Source organism: Brassica napus, chromosome C1, assembly GCF_020379485.1.
Source record: "Brassica napus cultivar Da-Ae chromosome C1, Da-Ae, whole genome shotgun sequence".
NCBI lineage: Eukaryota > Viridiplantae > Streptophyta > Magnoliopsida > Brassicales > Brassicaceae > Brassica > Brassica napus.
Window position 1 is genome coordinate 10,959,076 of NC_063444.1, and position 20,991 is coordinate 10,980,066.

General features: G+C 39.3%; 5 protein-coding genes and 1 pseudogene across 7 annotated transcripts; 4 read left to right on the forward strand and 2 right to left on the reverse strand.

The window, feature by feature from the left end:
- The first annotated feature begins 83 nt into the window (after nucleotides 1–83).
- LOC125580694 lies at nucleotides 84–1,957 on the forward strand (annotated as a pseudogene).
- A 772-nt stretch (nucleotides 1,958–2,729) lies between these two features.
- Nucleotides 2,730–5,218, forward strand: LOC106375751 (protein FIZZY-RELATED 2). The gene is made up of 7 exons (XM_013815743.3): nucleotides 2,730–3,282; nucleotides 3,475–3,702; nucleotides 3,799–4,041; nucleotides 4,126–4,320; nucleotides 4,413–4,514; nucleotides 4,620–4,751; nucleotides 4,839–5,218. Exons 1-7 carry the CDS (start codon nucleotides 2,824–2,826, stop codon nucleotides 4,890–4,892), a joined length of 1,413 nt encoding a protein of 470 aa, XP_013671197.1. The 5' UTR covers nucleotides 2,730–2,823; the 3' UTR covers nucleotides 4,893–5,218.
- Nucleotides 5,219–5,585: 367 nt separating this feature from the next.
- LOC106375753 (magnesium dechelatase SGR1, chloroplastic-like) lies at nucleotides 5,586–7,193 on the reverse strand. Its single transcript, XM_013815744.3, has 4 exons — nucleotides 6,758–7,193; nucleotides 6,444–6,617; nucleotides 6,074–6,241; nucleotides 5,586–5,986 (listed from the first exon to the last, which is right to left on the reverse strand). Exons 1-4 carry the CDS (start codon nucleotides 6,893–6,895, stop codon nucleotides 5,657–5,659), a joined length of 810 nt encoding a protein of 269 aa, XP_013671198.1. The 5' UTR covers nucleotides 6,896–7,193; the 3' UTR covers nucleotides 5,586–5,656.
- Nucleotides 7,194–7,808: 615 nt separating this feature from the next.
- On the reverse strand, nucleotides 7,809–12,233 carry LOC106375752 (cysteine-rich receptor-like protein kinase 44). Its single transcript, XM_022694692.2, has 6 exons — nucleotides 10,031–12,233; nucleotides 9,807–9,950; nucleotides 9,455–9,573; nucleotides 8,908–9,377; nucleotides 8,607–8,745; nucleotides 7,809–8,518 (listed from the first exon to the last, which is right to left on the reverse strand). Exons 1-6 carry the CDS (start codon nucleotides 10,818–10,820, stop codon nucleotides 8,225–8,227), a joined length of 1,956 nt encoding a protein of 651 aa, XP_022550413.1. The 5' UTR covers nucleotides 10,821–12,233; the 3' UTR covers nucleotides 7,809–8,224.
- A 162-nt stretch (nucleotides 12,234–12,395) lies between these two features.
- On the forward strand, nucleotides 12,396–14,734 carry LOC106375749 (cysteine-rich receptor-like protein kinase 11). 3 transcript variants are annotated; one of them, XM_048745654.1, is made up of 5 exons: nucleotides 12,396–13,427; nucleotides 13,559–13,681; nucleotides 13,765–13,886; nucleotides 13,965–14,175; nucleotides 14,252–14,734. In XM_048745654.1, the coding sequence occupies exons 1-5, from the start codon at nucleotides 12,605–12,607 to the stop codon at nucleotides 14,410–14,412; spliced, it is 1,440 nt and encodes a 479-aa protein (XP_048601611.1). In that variant the 5' UTR covers nucleotides 12,396–12,604; the 3' UTR covers nucleotides 14,413–14,734. The 3 variants fall into 3 exon arrangements, with proteins under 3 accessions (XP_048601611.1, XP_048601612.1, XP_048601610.1); XM_048745653.1 differs by having other exon boundaries at nucleotides 12,405–13,427; nucleotides 13,556–13,681; XM_048745655.1 differs by lacking the exon at nucleotides 13,559–13,681.
- A 4,758-nt stretch (nucleotides 14,735–19,492) lies between these two features.
- Nucleotides 19,493–20,527, forward strand: LOC125580695 (cysteine-rich receptor-like protein kinase 11). The gene is made up of 3 exons (XM_048745656.1): nucleotides 19,493–19,554; nucleotides 19,643–19,802; nucleotides 19,889–20,527. Exons 1-3 carry the CDS (start codon nucleotides 19,511–19,513, stop codon nucleotides 20,222–20,224), a joined length of 540 nt encoding a protein of 179 aa, XP_048601613.1. The 5' UTR covers nucleotides 19,493–19,510; the 3' UTR covers nucleotides 20,225–20,527.
- Nucleotides 20,528–20,991: the final 464 nt, after the last annotated feature.

Consider the following 20,991-nt stretch of genomic DNA (forward strand, 5'->3'; position numbering starts at 1 on the left):
ACAACATGAATAAAAAAAATGGATTGAAAAGTCATACTGTTATTGTTAAAATTTTTATTTCAAAATCCAACTTAAAAAAGATGATTCTATAAATAAAAAAAGTCACACATGATGTATGTGGGTTCACCTTCAATATGTCTGGTACATTTTTACTTTCAACCCTGTCCTAGCCTCCTAAGGAAGAAGGTTTACAACCTTTTCTTCAGTCAACAACTCAGACAATTTTATGAGTAGTGAGTAGTGTTTGGGTGAAAAAGATTCAAATGGTGTGTAACACAAAGAGATTGATTGATTAGAGATAGAGCTTAAGTCAAGAACACATAATGAGATGACAGACAAAAGCATAACCATTACACAAAAGAGGAAAATGTCACGAATATTAGCACGCCAATGTCTCTCTTCTTTTTATTGCTTGTATATAATAAATTGATATACATTTTCTTAGTATTGAATGGTAATTAACATAAGATTAATCTTTTTTTGGTCAGACACAAGGGTTGTAATCATGATCATCATCTTCCCATGCTTGTATCATCATTAACCCAATTTTCTCATCCACTAGACTTATCAATTGCTTTTCTGTTGATATGAAAAAAGCATTTAAAAGTTTAAACCTCTACGTCAGAACGGTCGTATATGTTTATAACGTTTGTTTCTTTACTCTTCACTTCCTACAAACCCTATAGTCTCTCTTGATCCTCTCATGGATTCATTTTCTTTTTGTACATCAAAGATCCCTGATACCATCATCATTCTCGTCAAACTTCTCTTATCATCCCACCAATCTAATTCTCAATCATCCAATCTACTCATCTTCATGATCTCATGATCAGAGATTACACCATTAGAAACTTTAAGCTAAATCTCAAACAGGCACCACACAGAAAATACATCTCCCTTCTAATTTCATCCGGTATAAAAATCTATACCGTCAAGTTAAGTTATCAGCTTACAATGCATGTTTGTCCTCGGTCTAGTAGCTTACAGTGCTAACCCTGACGGTGTGGCACTGTTGTTGGTACCGATCAAAACCCAATCTTGATCGATTTCTTGAACAGCAAGTCAAGTTGTAACCCTAGCCCTGACCCTAAGACGATGAAGGAGAACTCATCAGTCTTGTGTGCGTGTTTCGCAAGCAACGGTAGCACAACGTTTAGTGATCAAGTTTCACCTTATGTTTGTAAAGGAACAAGGCAAAGGAATTGCTCTCGTGGTGACGATCGAAGCTCGAGGAAAAGATGACAGTGGTGGTGATGGCGATGTTGGTGAAACGGAAGAAGAATTGGAGAGAAGAGCTTGTGAAGAAGAAGCTCTTCAGGTTTAAATGGTGGGTCATGTTAGGTCTCCCACTGCTTCTGGAACTAGAACTCTTCCCATAATGCCCGATGATAGGTATAAAAACTCTCATTCAAATCATTATCCATAATTATAGTTTGTTTCTGTTTCCCCCCAAATTTTGATGTGTTAATTGAGTTTCCTAAATCTTACAATGTGTTTTATATAATTAGTTTGAATGGATCCAAGGTGAAATTTCATCCAAATTTTATCAAAGTGTTTTCATTTAACCAAAAGAAAAAGAATATTTTTTTCTTTTGCAAAAGTGAACTTTTACAGAATGGGGGCATTTTCTCTTTTTAAATTGTACTATATAGTTTTTTACGTTGGTAGATATATATGCCCAACTTTCACATTGTATGATTCAATTCTTTTCATTTTGATTTTCTTTTCTTCTTTGTATTGTGATTAAACCTTTTATATATATTTTTTATGTCGTGAATAAAAGATATTAATGTAAAGTTTATAAAATTTACATCCTCCACCTCCACACATGAACAAGGGGACATGTCCTTAGACATGAAAGCTGTTTTCACCAAACATCGTAATTGCATGGACTTCTCTTTTATTTTTATTTTTGATTCTCTTTTGTTTTTTTATTATACAAATCTTTTTTGGTTCATACAACTGTCTAGTTTTCTTAATTTAATGTGTGGTAGATCAACTTCGGAACGTGATAGGTAATGAAAACAAATCACTTCAATGCAACTTGCAAGTAATATTCGTAGACCTTCCAGGAAATGTTTCTTAAAAAACCTTTTAGGAAATAAACCTGTTAGGAAATGTTTCTTATAGAAGTAACATTCATTCATTTCAGCAAGATTATTTCCTTTTTCCATCTTTTGAGTGTTTTAATTTAAATAGAAAATTTTAAATTTTAAATTTAATTACGTATAATTTAATAGTGTATTGTCTTAAAAAATCAATAGTGTAATTTTAGCTTACCAAATATTCTGATTAAATAGTTTTTTGGTTTGTATCTCAATATATATATTATATAAAAAGTCAATAAATCTAGATCTATGAGATTTATGCAAGTCTTGTTAAAAAAACAAAAAAAGGTCTGGATCTGCCATCTACTCAACTATGATTTCAAGATCACTAGGTTGTTTTGGTAACTCCCCTAAAGGAAATGGGTGAAAATGGAGTAAATACTAATAAATATTTAGGCAAGATCTAATTGGGCCTAGCTTAAGCCCATGAAAACCTCTAAATCTAACGATTAAGATTCAATCATGACGTAACTAACATAAACATCACCTGATCAAACCTCTTAATTTCGCATCAATTCACATGTCGTTTTCTGTTTCCTTGAGATTTCCCGGGAAAAGAAAATAAAAATTAAGGAAAAAGGTAAAAAATAAAAATAAATTAAAAAAAAAGGACAGTAGAGAGTTATGTTCCAACACTACTTAGCCTCTTTGGTCCGAAGGGAGAAGAGAAGAAAAAATAAAGAAAACAAAAAAAACTAAAAAGTCAAAACTTTCAATGGAAGATCCTACCGCAAGCAACGTGACTCCTCCGGCGAATTCTTCTTCTCAGATAATCCCATCGCCGTCGTCGGTGAAAGTGTCACTCGAGTCACGAATCAATCGTCTGATCAATGCCAACCAATCACCATCACCGTCACGTTCTATATACTCCGACAGATTCATACCAAGCAGATCCGGATCCAATTTCGCGCTCTTCGATCTCGCTTCTCCTTCTCCGAGCAAAGAAGACGGCGCAGGCTCGTACGCGACTCTGTTGCGCGCGGCGATGTTCGGTCCCGAGACGCCGGAGAAACGGGACATCACTGGCTTCTCTACGTCGAGGAATATCTTCCGGTTTAAGACGGAGACGAATCGGTGTTTGAATTCTTTTTCTCCTTTCGTGTCCGATGATGGTCCTGGTGTTAGTCATGCTCCGATCAAGGCCTTGAGGAAGGTGTCTCGATCGCCCTATAAGGTAACAATGTCTGTAGATTTGGAGTGTTTTGGATGGTTTAGATTCTCGATCTCGTTGACTTTTGTTGTTAGATTCCATCTATGCATGAAGCATTGTGTGGTCTTAGTGATGTGTGGTTCTGTGATGGTCTTGTTATTTTGGATTTGTATATTTATTGATAACAGAGGTTTTTATTTGGGTGTTTGTTGTTAGGTACTAGATGCACCGGCTTTGCAAGATGATTTTTATTTGAATCTAGTGGACTGGTCTGCACAAAATGTTCTTGCGGTGGGATTAGGGAACTGCGTGTATTTGTGGAACGCTTGTAGCAGCAAGGTAACTAAATTATGTGATCTGGGAGCTGATGATAGTGTTTGCTCTGTGGGTTGGGCCTTTCGTGGAACTCATCTTGCTGTCGGAACTAGTTCCGGGAAAGTGCAGGTTACAATCTCATTTTCCCTTTCTGAGGAGTTTGTTATTATGTTTTTTTTTTTCTATGGAATTTTTAATCTTAGTTATGTTTTTTTTTGGGGATAGATATGGGATGCGTCGCGTTGCAAGAGAACAAGAACAATGGAAGGACATAGACTAAGAGTTGGAGCACTGGCGTGGGGATCATCTGTACTGTCATCTGGTAGTAGAGACAAGAGTATTCTTCAGAGAGACATACGTTGTCAAGAGGATCACGTCAGTAAACTGGCAGGTCACAAATCAGAAGTATGCGGACTCAAGTGGTCTTATGACAACAGAGAGTTAGCTTCTGGTGGAAACGACAATCGGGTATGTGTACTTTTACTGTATTTACATTTTTTTTTAACCGCCAATATGACTTTAACATGGTTTTATAAATGTTTTTTTCTGCAGCTTTTTGTATGGAACCAACATTCAACACAACCGGTTCTGAAATATAGTGAACACACAGCCGCGGTTAAAGCAATAGCTTGGTCACCTCATGTTCACGGGCTTCTTGCTTCTGGTGGTGGGACTGCTGATAGATGCATACGTTTTTGGAATACAACTACGAATACTCATTTAAGTTCCATTGATACTTGCAGTCAGGTAAAAAAAAAAAAAAAAAAATCTTAGCTTTTGACATGAAACATAACCGAATACGTGTTATTAAAAACAGTCTTTGTTTATGCGTATGACAGGTATGCAATCTAGCATGGTCTAAGAACGTAAACGAGCTAGTTAGCACGCACGGATACTCCCAAAACCAAATCATAGTCTGGAAATACCCAACCATGTCCAAAGTAACAAATCTCTTTGACCTTTTGCCTCTGTACATTACTTACTCTGCATCATTTAAGTATATGTGGTTTAACTTAAACCTGTCTCACTTCTTTTTGGGGGTTCAGATTGCGACTCTGACAGGCCACACATACCGTGTTCTGTATCTAGCGGTCTCACCTGATGGACAGACGATTGTAACCGGAGCAGGAGATGAAACCTTAAGGTTCTGGAATGTCTTCCCATCCCCTAAATCTCAGGTAAAATCAACCAGCTTTGTGCACTTAATGATCTCAAAAAATGTTACTTCGGATGATATTATTCAATTTTTGTGTGTCTATACGCAGAACACGGATAGTGATATTGGGTCGTCATTCTTTGGTAGAACAACAATTCGTTGAAAACATCTTTCACATACAGAGAGACACACAAAGACAGATACATGTTTCTTTCATTACTTCAACAGCAGCAGCCTCTTGAGTTGGTCCTCTCAACCAACAATTTTTCACACGGAGTCAAAACAAATTATTTTTATCACACGGGATGCAAAGAAGATCTAACCCCTTTGATACAAAATACCATCTGGGTTCGTCAAGAGATGCGCAACAAAATTTTCTTAAAAGTGTATATCTTTTTCTTATTCATACAAGTTTTGTTGAACATTACCATTTTATAATGAGGAGGTCCATCAATTAATAATAATAAAATGCAATAATTCGTTGCCCCATTCTCTATAACATTACTACTTCTTCTTGTCTATAGTTACAATTACAGGTAGGCATAGACAAACGGGGCCAGAGAAACAGAGTCATCTTTGTTTTGTTCAAAAGAAGATTGTAAGGAAAGATCAGACCAAATAAAATCCAAAAGAATGATTTGGCATCATTAGAAAAAGCAAGGAGTGGTTTAGACGCTTCGTATTGTAAACCAGACGATTCTTTCGCTCTCTCTCTACCTTCACGTTTCTTCTTAGTTTTCACGTGGTGTTACATCGGTGACTTGTGTCCTAATCCTAATCAACTCTACTTTGGTGGTGGTGGTGATGATTCTTTATCAAATAGTACATTTCATTATTTTTCCTATACCACATTATGTTACACCAAACCAAAACCAATATTAGATCCACCAAAAAGGTTTTTAACAAAGTTGTATATATTGGTTTAAATCAATAGAGTTTCTCTGGACTAGGAGTAGACATACCCTCTCCCTGAGTCCCAGAGTAGCTATCAACAACACCTTCGTTGCAAAGACTATGAGACCACGGAATCGAGCTAACCGGTGGGAAACAACAACTACATTCATGAGTGCACTGTTTTTCAGGAAGAGTTAGAGTCCTGTGACCATCAAGTGAAGTAGCTTCCCAAAGCGGACCCCAACACTCGACTCTGTTGAACTCATTGACATTGGAGTGGAAGTAAACATAAACAAGAGCTTCTTGCAACTCAGGATGGCGGTTCAACAAGTTCACATCTCCATGAACAAAAGCCTTCAACACCTAAAATACATATTGGATCCAAAGTGATCAACATTTGTGTAGATGAAACCGATAAGAAGTAAACTTTGAGTACATTTGGAAAGTTACCACTGGTAGTTCTTTGCAGAAGATGTAATATCTAAACTTTGCAAAGAGATATAAAAGGAAATGGCCACCGCTTATGTGACAGTGGACGTGAAGCGACATTTTCCCTTTCACTTTCTTCCACTCTGCTACCACCTCATCTCGGTATAGTCTATTTGCCCATCCTTGCAACTACAAAAAACATATACACACATCAGCCTTGACTAACCCCTCTCAATGTTCTTCAATGGCACTCACTCATGTTTCCAGATAGTTCTATCAAACGATGTACAAAAACATCACAGTGATTTACACATATGAGCAACAGACGCAGATACATACATACGTAGGCTATATGTCTGTTTTAGGAGCAGAGAAATGTATTTTTTTTTACCTGAGAATTGTTAATGGAGTGAGAAATAGCTAAAGTTAATTTAGCAGTAATGTCACTGTGAGTGAGCGTATAAGTTCTTGGAAGCGTTAATGGATGCTTCTTCTCGTCAACCCCTAGAAACAATACTTTCAACTTGGATGATTCGAAAATCGCCGGTCCAAACAATCTTGCCATCTGCACCAAATCCAAAACCCTTTTTTAAGATTCTCAAATATGTAGATACGAAATAATTACAAAGTTTCTTGGAATCATCCCAAAGGCTCAGATCGAAACTGTGAAACAAATGACGAGACCCAAATGAAAAAAACTCTTACGGGAACAATCGATTGGTTCTTCCTCTTGGGTCGTCTTCTATTGGCGAGAAAGAGTGAGCTGTTGCTGTTACTTCGGTTGTCGGAATAAGCTGGTTTCAGCTTTGTCGGTAACAGCAGACTCGCCGACAAGCTACACATCTCTACTCTCTGCTTCAATTTTTCAGACTTGCGATAGAAAGAAGTTAATAGCCCCCTAAATAACAGAGAGACAGACAGACAGACCCCTTTTGCGAGGCTTCGAAGCACAAATTTTCTAAGCGTGTTCGGACACTGAAAGCTTTTGTAACTTTTAACAAATAATGGAGCTTCTCGTTCACTCTCTATCTTTTCTCTTCCTGGAATTTAGGGATCTTAATGATGATGCCGTATTAGGTTGGTTCTTCTTCTTGTGTCTTGTTTAAAAGGTGTTGTTGCTTCACGTTTCACACTTCCCTTTGCCCAAATCAGGACACTCTCTTTGGTAGAAACTTTTTTTCTGAGCACCAGAGTGTGCCACGTGTTCTCACCAGTCTTTTGCATGAGCTGGCCATGTGTTTCACGATGACTTTTTCTTGGGCAACCAATAGAAAGTTGTCATTTTAGATCTAGTATCTTTTAATTAAGGAAACAAAATAACTTGCCAAATTATATTATGCTTTTAAAATAAAAAATAAAAAATTAAATAAATAAAAATAACAATAGTTCTAAAAAAATATTATTTAAAAAAAAATATTTATTTTTAAGATTTAGAGTTTAGTGTTTAAGATTTATAATTTAGAATTTATCCAAATGTTTAGTGTTTTTCCAAGGGTTTAGGGTTTACCTAAGGGTTTAGGGTTTACCCAAGGGTTTAGGGTTTACCCAAGGGTTTAAGGTTTTCCCAAGGGTTTAGGGTTTAGGATTAGAGTTTAGGGTTTAGTGTTTTGTTGACAACATGTTTAGTGTTTTTCCAAGGGTTTAGGGGTTTACCCAAGGATTTAGGGTTTACCCAAAGATTTAGGGTTTAGGATTTGAGTTTAGGGTTTAGTATTAGAGCTTAGGATTTAGTGTTTTGTTGACAACATTTTTTTTTTTGAATTCGTTTTTTATATATTATTTTTATTTATTTTTAAATTTTATTTTGAAAAAATAATATAATTTGCAAGTTATTTGGTTTCCTTAATTAAAAGATACTAGATTTAAAATGACAATTTTCTATTGGCTGATGAACCTAACTAGGGGTGAACCAAGAATAACTCTTTCACGATTGGGGCTAACAAGTGGCGTTAACTGTCTCTTTTGGGATAACTTACCCATCTCGTTAAACGACACCGTTTCGGCGGCTCTTACCGAACCTTGATCATGAACTTGTCGAATCAAACCCAAGGTCTTTTCCGGTTTAGTTGTAACTGAATTGGTTTACTCGATTTAGAATTAACATAAACGAATCATATACAAAGCAGAGCTTATGAAAAGCATAATCAACAAAAATAAACCGAAACTTCACAATCAACGTGGCTCAAGCTCAGTGATTGAAACATTGACCGTCGACTGCGAAACACGAGAAGCTTCACCTGACTCACTATGAACAACATACGCAGGTGTTGATGGAACCGGAAGAGTCACCGAGTTACTCTTGAGCCAGTGAACTACTGAGTTCATGTTTGGTCTTCTCGTCACACTCTCTTGAACGCATAAGAGCCCTATGTTGATGCATTTCATCACCTCGTTTCTTGATACATTCTCTGTGATCACTGAATCTACAATGTCCAGTGCTCTATCCCCGCGCCAATTTGTCCACGCCTAAACCCGTTTTGTAGTAACAATCAGTAACTCAGAAAGAGAACAATAGTTGCTTGTAGGTTAAACTTCTTGACCTAAGGTTACTTACATGGAGAGCTACTCCACTTGGCTGAAAGCTATTGTTCTTCCGACCACATATGATCTCAAGAACCATAATACCGTAACTGTAAACATCGGTTTTAACCGAGAGCCGTCCTCGCGCTATGTACTCTGGTGCCATGTAACCGCTGCAACAGAAAATGTAAAGTATAAAAAACCAGAATTTTTTTTTTAATACCAAGAGGTTTGGGCCGAAGTAATCCTCAGCCCGAAACCACGTCTATGTAATAGTAGTTTCGTCTCAGCGGTTGGGACTTTAAACCATAGATTAGTTGTAATGGAGAGCTTACTAGGTTCCCATGACTCTGCTTGTTGTTAGGCCTTGTGTCTGATCATCTGACTCGAACAACCTCGCCATCCCAAAATCTGAAATTTTGGGGTTCATCTGGTAGTCTAAAAGAATGTTACTAGGCTTCAAGTCACGGTGAATGATCTTGAGACGAGAATCTTCATGTAGATAGAGAATCCCTCTAGCTATGTTTTCGATAATGCTGTACCGTGTGCTCCAACTAGCCTTCAAGGACAGTGTATGGTCTTGTTTCGCAACCTCGAATATGAAATGATCAAGGCTTGAATTGGGAACAAACTCGTAGATCAAAAGTCTCTCTTCGCCTTTCAAGCAAAAACCTAGTAGCTTAACTAGATTCCTGTGTTGAAGCTTAGATAACAACAAAACCTCGTTCTTGAACTCTTCTTCTCCTTGCCCTGAACTTAAAGCCAATCTCTTCACCGCTATTTCTTCGCCGTTTTGAAGCTTTCCCTTCACATTGTTGATTAGAAAACATAAGTCGATATCGAAAATTTGTAGTCTAGAAGATCAAAAACCGGCTTATTCACCTTGTACACTGGACCAAATCCACCTTCCCCGAGCTTAGACTCTTCAGAGAAGTCACTAGTCGCAACTTGAATAACACGGAACTCGAATTTCAATGAAGATAGAGCCTCAACTTCTGCTGCTGCATACAAATAAAAGAAATATTACCAGAGGTCATTGTCTCCACTAGAAAAGACCCTGCCCATTGTGTTAAAGATCCCCAATTCGAGTGACCGATAAAACTAATATTAGATGCTATGGTTTCGTCATGGGGAGATTACGGGCTTTGGCCCCAAACCTCCCTGTATTCAAAAAAAAAAAATTAGAATCTTGATTTTGCTGAAAATATTCTGATAAACAATTGAAGAAACTCACTATCAAGTTCTTGATAAGTCTCTCTCAAACTGTCCTTATTATTTTTCTTCCTCCTCCTGTAAAGAACGTAGCCAACCACAGCTAGAATCAATAAGGAGGCAACGACAAGAACTGGGACGACAATTTTCACCGTTGAAGAACCGTCTACAAAAAAAGCACATCAATATATTAAACAGGACAAAACAAGAGTATTTTATAACGTTTTTTGAATTGGTCTTTTCAACCTTTCTTAGCCGGTGGTGAAGTGTTGCGAAAGGCTCCGTAAAAAGGATAAAACTCCCACCGGAAAATGCAATTTGGACGAGTAACAAGACCTCCTTGTTTCCCACGGCAACAGTTCTGATAATCACCTACGCTGTTTCTCAAACATGTGTTGCACTCAGCTCTAGATACATCAGAAGTACACTGCATAATCGTGTAGATCGTCATCCTATCTCCAGAACTAGTGCTTGTCAAGGGTCTGGTCTCAGCTTCATAGTACTTTGACGAAGCTGAATCCACCATACTAAGCATCAGATATTGCCAGATCCCATCAAAGTCAGTCAAATTCGATGTTATATCCGTAGCGTTGGGAAGAATCTGACGCGGGTCCATATCTGGTGAGCCAATGAAAGAACGGGTCGAGTAACGTACGAAGCATAGAGTTTTTTCACCACCTGACCAGTGAAAAGCTTCGGTGTTGTTAGGACAGGTCTTGATAAGTCCATCGGAAGTTGTCTTGACGCAGTTTGAGCAGTCCTCTGTTTCGGTGTCGGGAATACACATCGCTAGAGCGTAGATTTTGTCTCGGTCTTGGCCTAGAGAAGAATTGTAGAAGAAGTTGTTTTGAGCAGTGACGTTAGAAGGAAGAGAAGAGAGGAGAAGGAGACGGTTCTTGTTGAAAGTGCTGTTTGTGTTGAAAGATCCTTTGGCCAAGCACTGTTGATCTTGAGCAGAGACAAGGATAACATTTGTTTTGATTGTAAGAAGAAAACATAGGATGATCAAGAAGAGGAAGCTCTTGTTGTTAGTCATGTTTACAGAGATTGTAAAGTTGTGTGTCTGATTCTTTTCAACAAGAAGGGTTTAGATCACCGAGTAATGAGATCATCTTGGACTTTTTGTTAATAACCTAGGACACATGGATGTTAGTTATGAACCTAGTTGGAAAGTAAAACATGAAATATTAGTCTAATGAGTGCGACTTTGAAGAATACTAGTTTGGCGGATTAGGATTTTCGAGTTTCCATCTTTGCCCCTATTATATATAATAATTACATTTCATTTTGGGACATTTGTGGAAATCCCACTTTTATTGGTAGGAAGGCCAACAAAGATGAGCAGCCTATGTAACTCATCTCCTTAAAAGGTTTCAAGATGGCCTCCGAAGGATTTCGCCAGATGATTGCAAGACATATTAAAGTATTGTTGACGTCAACAAGCTGTGGAGGGATGGTTCCGTCTATAGCTTATTGTAGGACAAATCCAGACTCCAAATCCTCCAGTTTTGAGAAACTATGTGTTAGGAAATCTTGTGAGACGGTTTCTTGAAAAACTCAGGAGATATGGAAAGTTAATATTCCTTGGTAAGGAACCAGAGAAGATGTTATGTGAGGGTTTCCACGACCTTGAGCTGTAGTTACTGTAGTTGAGTAGGGAAAATATATTTAGCTGATTTTCCATCATGTATATGTACCTAAAGGCTCTAAACTAATCTAAATATTAACTTCAGTAGTTCTGTAATAAAATCCATCAGGGATCATCTTCAAGTACAGAAACAAACAAATAGCCGTGATAAGATTAGTGTTGATTCTAGAAATGACTTAAATCTCAATGCCTTAGGAAAAGACCACATTTGTTTGGTTGTATTATCAACTTTTGAGGTAGTATACGATATTTTTTCTAAAGATAAAAATAAATATTGGATTTTGAAGAAGTATAAATACGGGTGAACAGAGTCGCGCCTGAGCTCTCGGGGACCCTATCCAAAAAAAAAAAATGTTAATGTAAGAAACAAAAAAAAATCTGGTTTTTTTATAGATGAACAAAAAAAGTTGCTTCTATGGAGATGAAGGTAAGTATGACAAGTTTCGCCTAGCAAATTAAAGATATCGTGCTTACTTTTTTAGTTTTATCACAACATCAACTAAATCACTATATATAAATATTTATTATTTACACCACTACCGAAACTTTCCCTTTTAATTTTTCTATGCATTTAAGTTTACATATATCAACTGATCAACATATTTATATACATACATATAAAAGAAAAAGTTGAAAGTGGGGAACCCATTCCAATGTTTCATAAACCTAGGTTCAAGTCCGGCTCTGCGGGTGAATAAGTTATAATGTATTAACTCACACAATCAATATACAAATCTTAAAACTGGTATTTGTTTCAATCTAGTTCTACATTTTAGTTTTCCTAGTTACCATGCATTCATCAGGACAAGGCGATGCCGTGTTTATAGATAGAAGAGCCCTTTAATGGTTTGAGTCTTCGGGTCTTCTTGTGAAAAAGTTTATCCCACGTACAAGTCTTAATCTGTTTTTTCTTTTTTTTCCCCTTTTGGCGTATATCTTTTTATTAAGATAGAAGAAAAGGGGCGGTTCTTGTTGAAAGTTCGGTAAGGGTTAAAAGAACCTGACTTTGACTTTTTGACTTATCGACTTATCGTGTGACGTTTCTGAAAGTTTGAGGATCACTGTTTTCATAGAAACTTCCATTTGCTATTAAAGGCAGCTGATAAGAGACGAACATATAAGTGAATACTAAAGACAAAGATTTTGCTTTTGCTACATTCTTTAAGTAAATTATGAAGCACATGGTATTATTTTCAATCCTTTGTTTTGTCTTCATAACCATTGGCGTTACTTCAATTTCAGCACAAAACGTATGTATGGACAAGGGGCATTTCAGGCCCAACGATACTTACGACGCAAACCGCCGTCTCATCCTCTCTTCCTTACCTTCCAACGTCACGTCTCAAGAGGGCCTCTTCTTCAACGGCTCCATCGGACAAGAACCCAACCGTGTATACGCAACAGGGATGTGCATCCCAGGATCAACTCCACAGGACTGTTCCGATTGTATCAAGATCGCATCTGATCGTTTGATAGAGAGTTGTTCTAACCAAACAAACGCGTTTACATGGCTAGGCGATCCCACGCTTTGCCTTGTCCGCTACGCCAGCACTTCTTTCTCAGGATCTGGAGATCTAACTCCGCGTAGTATGGTCACAAACGGTGGATATATAGCCTCGAATAAAACAGAATTCAAGAAAACATGGGAAGACTTGGTTGCTCGTATGATTGACGTTGCCTCGACAGGAAAAAGCACAAGTGCAGCCTTGACCTCTTCTCAGAATATGTATGCTTTGATGCAATGCACGCCGGATGTTTCCTCTCGTGATTGTAAGAATTGTCTGCGTCAGAGCGCAAATGACTTCCACTCGTGCTGTGCTCTGAAGCGAGGAACCCGTATTTTGCGGCCAATCTGCTTTTTCCGTTGGGAGTTGTATGATTACTCTACGGCTTCTTTTGCTGCTAATTTTACGGTGGCTTCTTCTTCTCCTTCTCATCTTCCTCCCGTGGTTGTGCCAGAACCTGCAGATGATCAGGACAACACCATTTATACTGGTAAGTTTTCCAACTAATAAGTGACTATGTAATATTAGTTTAGTTCCAGCGGTCACTCGGACATGGACCTCTGACACAATGGCCAGGGTCCTTTTGATAGAATGACATTGCTTTCTCTGTGTTATTAGAAGATAGGAAAGGAATCTCATCTAGAGTTGTTGCGGCCATCACGGTTCCAACTGTTGTTATACTTCTTGTTCTAGGAGTTTTTCTTTGTTGCAGGAGAAAGTCAATGCAAAGAACTCAAGTTGAATGTTAGTATCTTGAGTCTTAGCTCTTATTGTTTCTTCTCTTAGAAGCTTATACAAATAAAACTAATACACCCTTTGCTTTGCAGCTGATAGTGATATTTCAACTCCACATTCATCGCAATATGACTTTAAGACAATTGAAGTTGCAACAAACAAGTTTTCGAGAAGTAATAAGCTCGGTGAAGGCGGATTTGGCGAAGTTTACAAGGTGAGTAAGTCTCTTTTTTTTTTCATTTTTCTAAGTTACTAATAACTGGCTATTCTGGTGTCATTAAATGGTATGTAGGGTACGCTTTCAAATGGAACAGAAGTGGCTGTGAAGCGACTGTCGGAAAAGTCAGGACAAGGGATAAGAGAGTTCAAGAACGAGGCTGTTCTTGTCTCAAAACTTCAACACAGAAATTTGGTTAGGCTTCTTGGATTTTGTCTGGAAGGAGTGGAGAAGATTTTGATATACGAGTTTGTTCCCAACAAAAGCCTTGACTATTTCCTATTTGGTATGTTTCCCTTCAATTTTTTTTTTCTTATTTGAAGGATTATTCTTCAGCTTTTAAAACTGACTAATATAAGCAGACCCTGAAAGACAAAGTCAGCTAGACTGGATTCAGAGGTACAATATCATTGAAGGGATTGCTCGAGGAATTCTTTATCTGCATCAAGATTCACAGCTCACAATCATACTATTGACAAGGTCAGTTCAGACAAGCCCAAGACACTCAATGAAGCAATTCTAATCAAGCCCACAACACTTCAACCCCAACAACAACTCAAGCCCATTTCCATCAAGACACAGCCAGCTCATCAATCCTCTCCAACGGATACATTACTTTGCGACAAAGACAGAGCAAGAGAAGAGAAAAGGAAGGGAAAGCAGATTATGACATCACCGTGTGGTCCAGAGTTGTACAACCCCTTCTCAGCCCTCGGATCTCTTGGAGAAGAAGGATGATGACAAGTGTAATAGGAACTAGGCTTTCACATTTCTGTATTTAAGCAATCTCATTCTCATTGTAAAACCTTAAGAAGCAAGAAATAGAAATTGCAGTTTCATTGTCTTATTTCTTCAATCTTTCATGGTATCAGAGCCATGGAAGCTATTGAACTCTATACCCCTCCTTCTCTGAAGATAGTAAACTCAGTAACAGTCAAGCTCACTGAAAGGAACTACCTTTTGTGGAAGAACCAATTCGAAGCTTTTCTCAACGGACAACGGCTTCTAGGGTTCGTCACCAGAGCTACTCCTCAACCACCAGAGACTATCCATGTACCTGGTATCAACGGCTCAACTACTCCTGTTACAAACCCTGATTTTCACACCTGGTTCCAAACAGATCAAGTCATCAAATCGTGGTTGCTTGGGTCTTTCTCTGAAGACATACAAAGTTTGGTTGTCTCTTGTTCGACATCTCACCAGATCTGGAATGTTTTGGCAAAACACTACAACCGACCAACTTCTTCACGTCTGTTCGAACTCCAACGTAAGCTTCAGACCGTGACCAAGCAAGACAGATCGATGACAGATTATCTCACAGACATTAAGCTCATTTGTGACCAGTTAGCTTCGATTGACAGTCCAGTTCCAGAAAGGATGAAGATTTTTGCGGCTCTTCAAGGATTAGGCAAGGATTATGAGCCTCTGATAACCAGCATTGAAGGATCTGTGGATATAATGCCAAACCCTAACTTGGACGATCTCATTCCTCGTCTTCACAGCTACGACGCTCGCATCCAACGCTACAATGTTTCAACAGAGGCTTCTCCACATCTAGCCTTCAACCTTCAGAGAACCAACTATCAGACTGGCTACTACAACCAAGGAGGCAGAGGGCAGTCTAACAGGCGATTTGGGTCAAACCGAGGTCGAGGTTCCTTCTCTACAAGAGGCCGCGGTTTTCACCAACAGTTGTCGTCTCCAAGGTCTCAGTCAGGTTCTTCTGCATCCTCAGTCTCATCTGATGACAGACCCTCTTGTCAGATATGTGGGCGCTACGGTCACAGTGCACTAAGATGTTGGCATCGGTTTAATAACACCTATCAAGAGGAAGACTTGCCTGTAGCCTTGGCCGCTATGCGTATAACCGACGTCTCTGATAATGCTGGTGCTGAATGGTTTGCGGATTCTGGTGCCACATCACACATAACCAACTCTCCGCATCATCTTGCTTACACTCAGCCTTACAAGGGCAATGATGCAGTGATCATTGGGGACGGAAACTTCTTACCAATAACACACGTTGGCTCTGCAGACATCGCTTCTACATCAGGTACTTCTCTCCCTCTTAGAGACGTGCTAGTATGTCCAGGAATCACTAAGTCATTGTTGTCTGTTTCTAAACTTACAAATGACTACCCTTGTTCATTTGAGTTTGATTCTAACCGAGTATATGTAAAGGACAAGCAAACACAAAGCCTCCTGAAACAAGGAAGCACCCGTGAAGGTCTCTATAGTCTCAACTCTCCGAAGCCTCAAGCCTATTACTCCACCAGACAGATAGCTGCTAGTGATGAGGTGTGGCATAGGAGACTGGGCCATCCGCAAGATCAGACTCTCCAGTATCTGGTTCAGAAGAAGTTTATTTTAGTCAATAAAAGTACCTTGAAGATGTGTGATTCATGTCAGCTAGGGAAGAGTTGTAGGTTACCGTTTGTTGCGTCTTCTTTTGTTGCTTCTAGACCCTTAGAGAGAGTTCATTGTGATCTCTGGGGTCCCTCTCCTGTTACTTCTAATCAAGGATTCCGTTTTTACGTTATATTTATAGACAACTACTCTCGCTTCTGTTGGCTATTTCCTTTAAAGACCAAATCCGACTTCTTCAAAACGTTCGTGTGGTTTCAGAAGTTGGTAGAGAATCAGTTGTCTCAGAAAATCGGAATCTTCCAATGTGATGGGGGTGGTGAGTTCATTAGCAATCAGTTCCTGGCTCATCTCAAAGACAACGGCATTCAACAGATCATCTCATGCCCACACACTCCGCAACAAAACGGTCTCGCTGAAAGAAAACATCGTCACGTTACTGAACTGGGACTCACGATGATGTTTCAAAGCAAGACACCTCAACGATACTGGGTAGAAGCCTTCTATACAGCAAACTTCTTGAGCAATCTACTGCCTTCGTCAGCCTTGCAAGACAAGCGAACCCCTTTTGAGTTGTTACACGGCAAAGTACCTGACTACTCCTCCCTTCGAGCTTTCGGTTGCTCCTGTTATCCCATGTTGAGGGACTATGCAGTTACCAAATTTGATCCTCGATCCCTTCACTGCGTCTTCCTTGGATACAATGATAAATATAAAGGATATCGTTGTTTGTATCCACCAACAGGACGTGTCTACATCTCTAGGCATGTTCTCTTTGAAGAAACAAACTTCCCTTTTGAGTCAACATACCAAAGCTTTCACGCTCAAGCAACTACTCCGTCGTTGATAGCTTGGCAGAAAAGCTTCTTGCGTCATGATTCAGCTCAGTCAGACAAGCAACCAAGACCTGTTCCACCTGTGTTGTCATCAAATGTTCAAATCACACAACCCTCTGGTGTTACTCAAACTGCCAACTCTCTTTTCTCTGACGAAGACTTTCCACCTCTCTCTGGAAACATGGAACGAACTTCAAGCAGTACTACAGTCAACACCTCAAGAATTCTCAGTGGTCAACACACTCCTGATGAAAGCACCGTCGGATCTGTAACCATCAGTTCTACAGTTCCAATCTCAACATCTCAGCATTCTATGGTAACAAGAGCGAAAGCCGGTATAGTTAAGCCAAACCCCAAGTACGCTCTCCTGTCGCATAGACCTACTGAACCAGTCCCAACTACAGTGGCTGCTGCTCTCAAAGATCCAAATTGGAGCAATGCCATGGGAGAAGAATTTGAGAACTGCACTGTCACAAAAACATGGTCTCTTGTTCCAAGAACGCCAGAGATGCATGTGTTGGGAAACAAATGGATTTACCGATACAAACTGAACTCCGACGGAACGATCAAGAGTCATAGAGCCCGCTTAGTGGCACATGGGAACAGTCAAGAGGAAGGTGTAGACTATCTAGAGACATACAGTCATGTGGTCAGAACTGCGACTGTCCGCATTGTCCTTCATCTAGCTACAATCATGAAGTGGGAAGTGAAACAGATGGATGTTAAAAACGCCTTCTTGCACGGGGATCTTCTAGAAACTGTTCACATGAAGCAACCAGCTGGTTTTGTCGACAAAAGCAAACCAGATCACGTCTGTCACCTCCATAAATCTCTCTATGGTCTCAAACAGTCCCCGCGTGCTTGGTTTAACAAGTTTAGTGATTTTCTTATTGAGTTTGGTTTTGTATGTAGCGTGAAGGACCCATCTCTGTTCATATACAACAAAGACGGAAATATCATCATGCTCCTTTTGTATGTGGATGATATGGCTATCACCGGTAATAGCTCGGTGATCCTAACGAAGCTACTTGATGAACTCAACGCAAAATTCAGAATGAAAGATCTTGGGAAGCTTCATTACTTCCTGGGAATTCAGGCGACATTTCATGATGAAGGTTTATTCCTATCCCAAGAACAATACGCAATCGACCTTCTTGGAGTGGCTGGTATGGAAAATTGCTCACCAATCAACACTCCCCTGCCGCTGCAACTCAATAACGTTCCAGATCAGGATAAGCCTTTCTACAATCCTCAGTTCTTTAGAAAACTAGCTGGGAAACTTCAGTATCTAACCTTGACAAGACCTGACATCCAGTTCGCAGTAAACTATGTCTGCCAGAAGATGCATGCTCCTTCAGTCTCAGACTTCACAAACCTAAAGCGAATCCTACGCTACATCAAAGGAACTGTGACAATGGGTATCTCGCTTGTCCAAGACACTGACTGTACTCTCCGCGCCTACAGTGACAGCGACTGGGCTGGTTGTCAAGCTACAAGAAGATCTACAGGAGGTTTCTGTACGTTTCTCGGCCAAAATCTCATCTCTTGGTCCTCTAAGAAACAACCGACAGTCTCAAAGAGCTCCACTGAAGCAGAGTACAGATCGCTTTCTGAAACTGCATCTGAGTTAGCCTGGATAAGCATTCTTCTACGGGAACTTGGTATATCTCTCCCAGTGACTCCTGAACTCTTTGGTGACAATCTATCTTCTATCTACCTCACAGCTAATCCGGCATTTCACAGACGTACAAAGCATTTTGAAACAGACTATCACTACGTTCGTGAAAGAGTGGCTTTGGGCTCGTTAGTTGTCAAGCACATTCCAGCAAGGCTTCAGCTAGCTGACATCTTCACTAAATCTCTCCCAACAGCTCCTTTTTGTAGCCTCAGATACAAACTCGGCGTTGACGTTCCTCCCACGCCTCGTTTGAGAGGGGATATTGACAAGGTCAGTTCAGACAAGCCCAAGACACTCAATGAAGCAATTCTAATCAAGCCCACAACACTTCAACCCCAACAACAACTCAAGCCCATTTCCATCAAGACACAGCCAGCTCATCAATCCTCTCCAACGGATACATTACTTTGCGACAAAGACAGAGCAAGAGAAGAGAAAAGGAAGGGAAAGCAGATCATGACATCACCGTGTGGTCTAGAGTTGTACAACCCCTTCTCAGCCCTCGGATCTCTTGGAGAAGAAGGATGATGACAAGTGTAATAGGAACTAGGGCTTTCACATTTCTGTATTTAAGCAATCTCATTCTCATTGTAAAACCTTAAGAAGCAAGAAATAGAAATTGCAGTTTCATTGTCTTATTTCTTCAATCTTTCACATACATCGTGACCTCAAAGCCAGCAACATTCTCTTAGATGCCAATATGAACCCAAAAATTTCAGTTTGGATTGTCTACGATCTTTGAAATGGACCAAACTCAAGGCAATACTAGCAAAATTGCTGGAACCTAGTAAGTTATGCTTGTAATGTACAACAAGATCATAAGTTTCTTGAGCATTTTTCTATTGAATATTAACCATACTTTGTATGTTTGTCAGCGCTTACATGTCTCCCGAGTATGCAATGCAAGGTCAGTTCTCCATGAAGTCTGACATTTACAGCTTTGGAGTCTTAGTTCTCGAGATTATAAGCGGCAAGAAAAACAGTGGCCTCTACCAGATGGATGAAACTAGTACTGCTGGAAATTTGGTCAACAATGTGAGCATAAAGACCTCAAACCTTCAACAGTTTAACATCTCTAAACATATGAGAACAAAGGGTTCCTGATTGTTCATTTTTGTTAGGCCTGGAGGCTTTGGAGAAATGTGTCACCTCTAGAGCTGGTGGATCCGACAATTGGAGGGAATTATCAGAGTAATGAAGTCACCAGATGCATCCATATTGCACTCTTATGTGTTCAAGATAATCCAGATGACCGTCCAATGTTATCAACTATCATCTTGATGCTCACTAGTAACACAATCACTCTACCACTGCCTCGCCTTCCGAGTTGTTTCCCGCATCGCATGAACAAACTGGACCAACTATCTGAAGGATACGATTCAAGTCAATCCACAGGTCAAAGATCCGTTGGTTATTCTGGTAGTGACGTGACGATTTCTGATTTAGAGCCTCGTTGAAGAGAGGAAATATTCTTTGTGATTTGAATTTGAATGGTGATTCTTCTATATGTTCTTATTTTGTGTGATTTAAATTGTGGTTATGTTTGTCTTCCTATCTAGCATTCTGGCCTAATGACATTCTTAGGATATAAATTTACGGTTATAATTTTTGCTATTATGTAGACTTTTTGATGTGCTGGGGATTTTTAATTCACTAATACTAGATTTTGATCTGCTTTATTTGAAGAAAGCTTAAAAATTATACAACCTTAAGATTTTCTTATTAGCGTACTTATATACCTGTAGATTAACCTTAACATACATATATGTTCTCAAGAGGCAAGACCATACTCTCTCCTATTCTCCAGGAAAAAATCAATAAAGATGAAGACATAAACATCATATGATCTTGTAGTGGAACGCGTATCTTGGGCAAGAAAGTCACTTTGGTTCACTTGATCTAAATGTACTTTAGGCTACTTTCCAATACACTGGTTTATTTGGGAAACCAAAGACACTGACTGACACATTAGTCCAATAAATCTGGTCCTTCTCCAGCTGTCCTTAATCCAATGGGCTTCTAGTCTAGTAAAATAGCATCCTTGTGAAATTCTAAATATTGTTATTTTGACTTGTAGTGCCGTTTCCCAAGGTTTTTGAGGATCACTGTAAGAAACGTGTATACTTACAGACAGAGATTTTACTTTCGCCGCAATCTTAAAGTGAATTATGAAGCAGGGGATTTTGTTTTCATTACTCTGTTTTGTCCTAATAAGCCTTGGCGT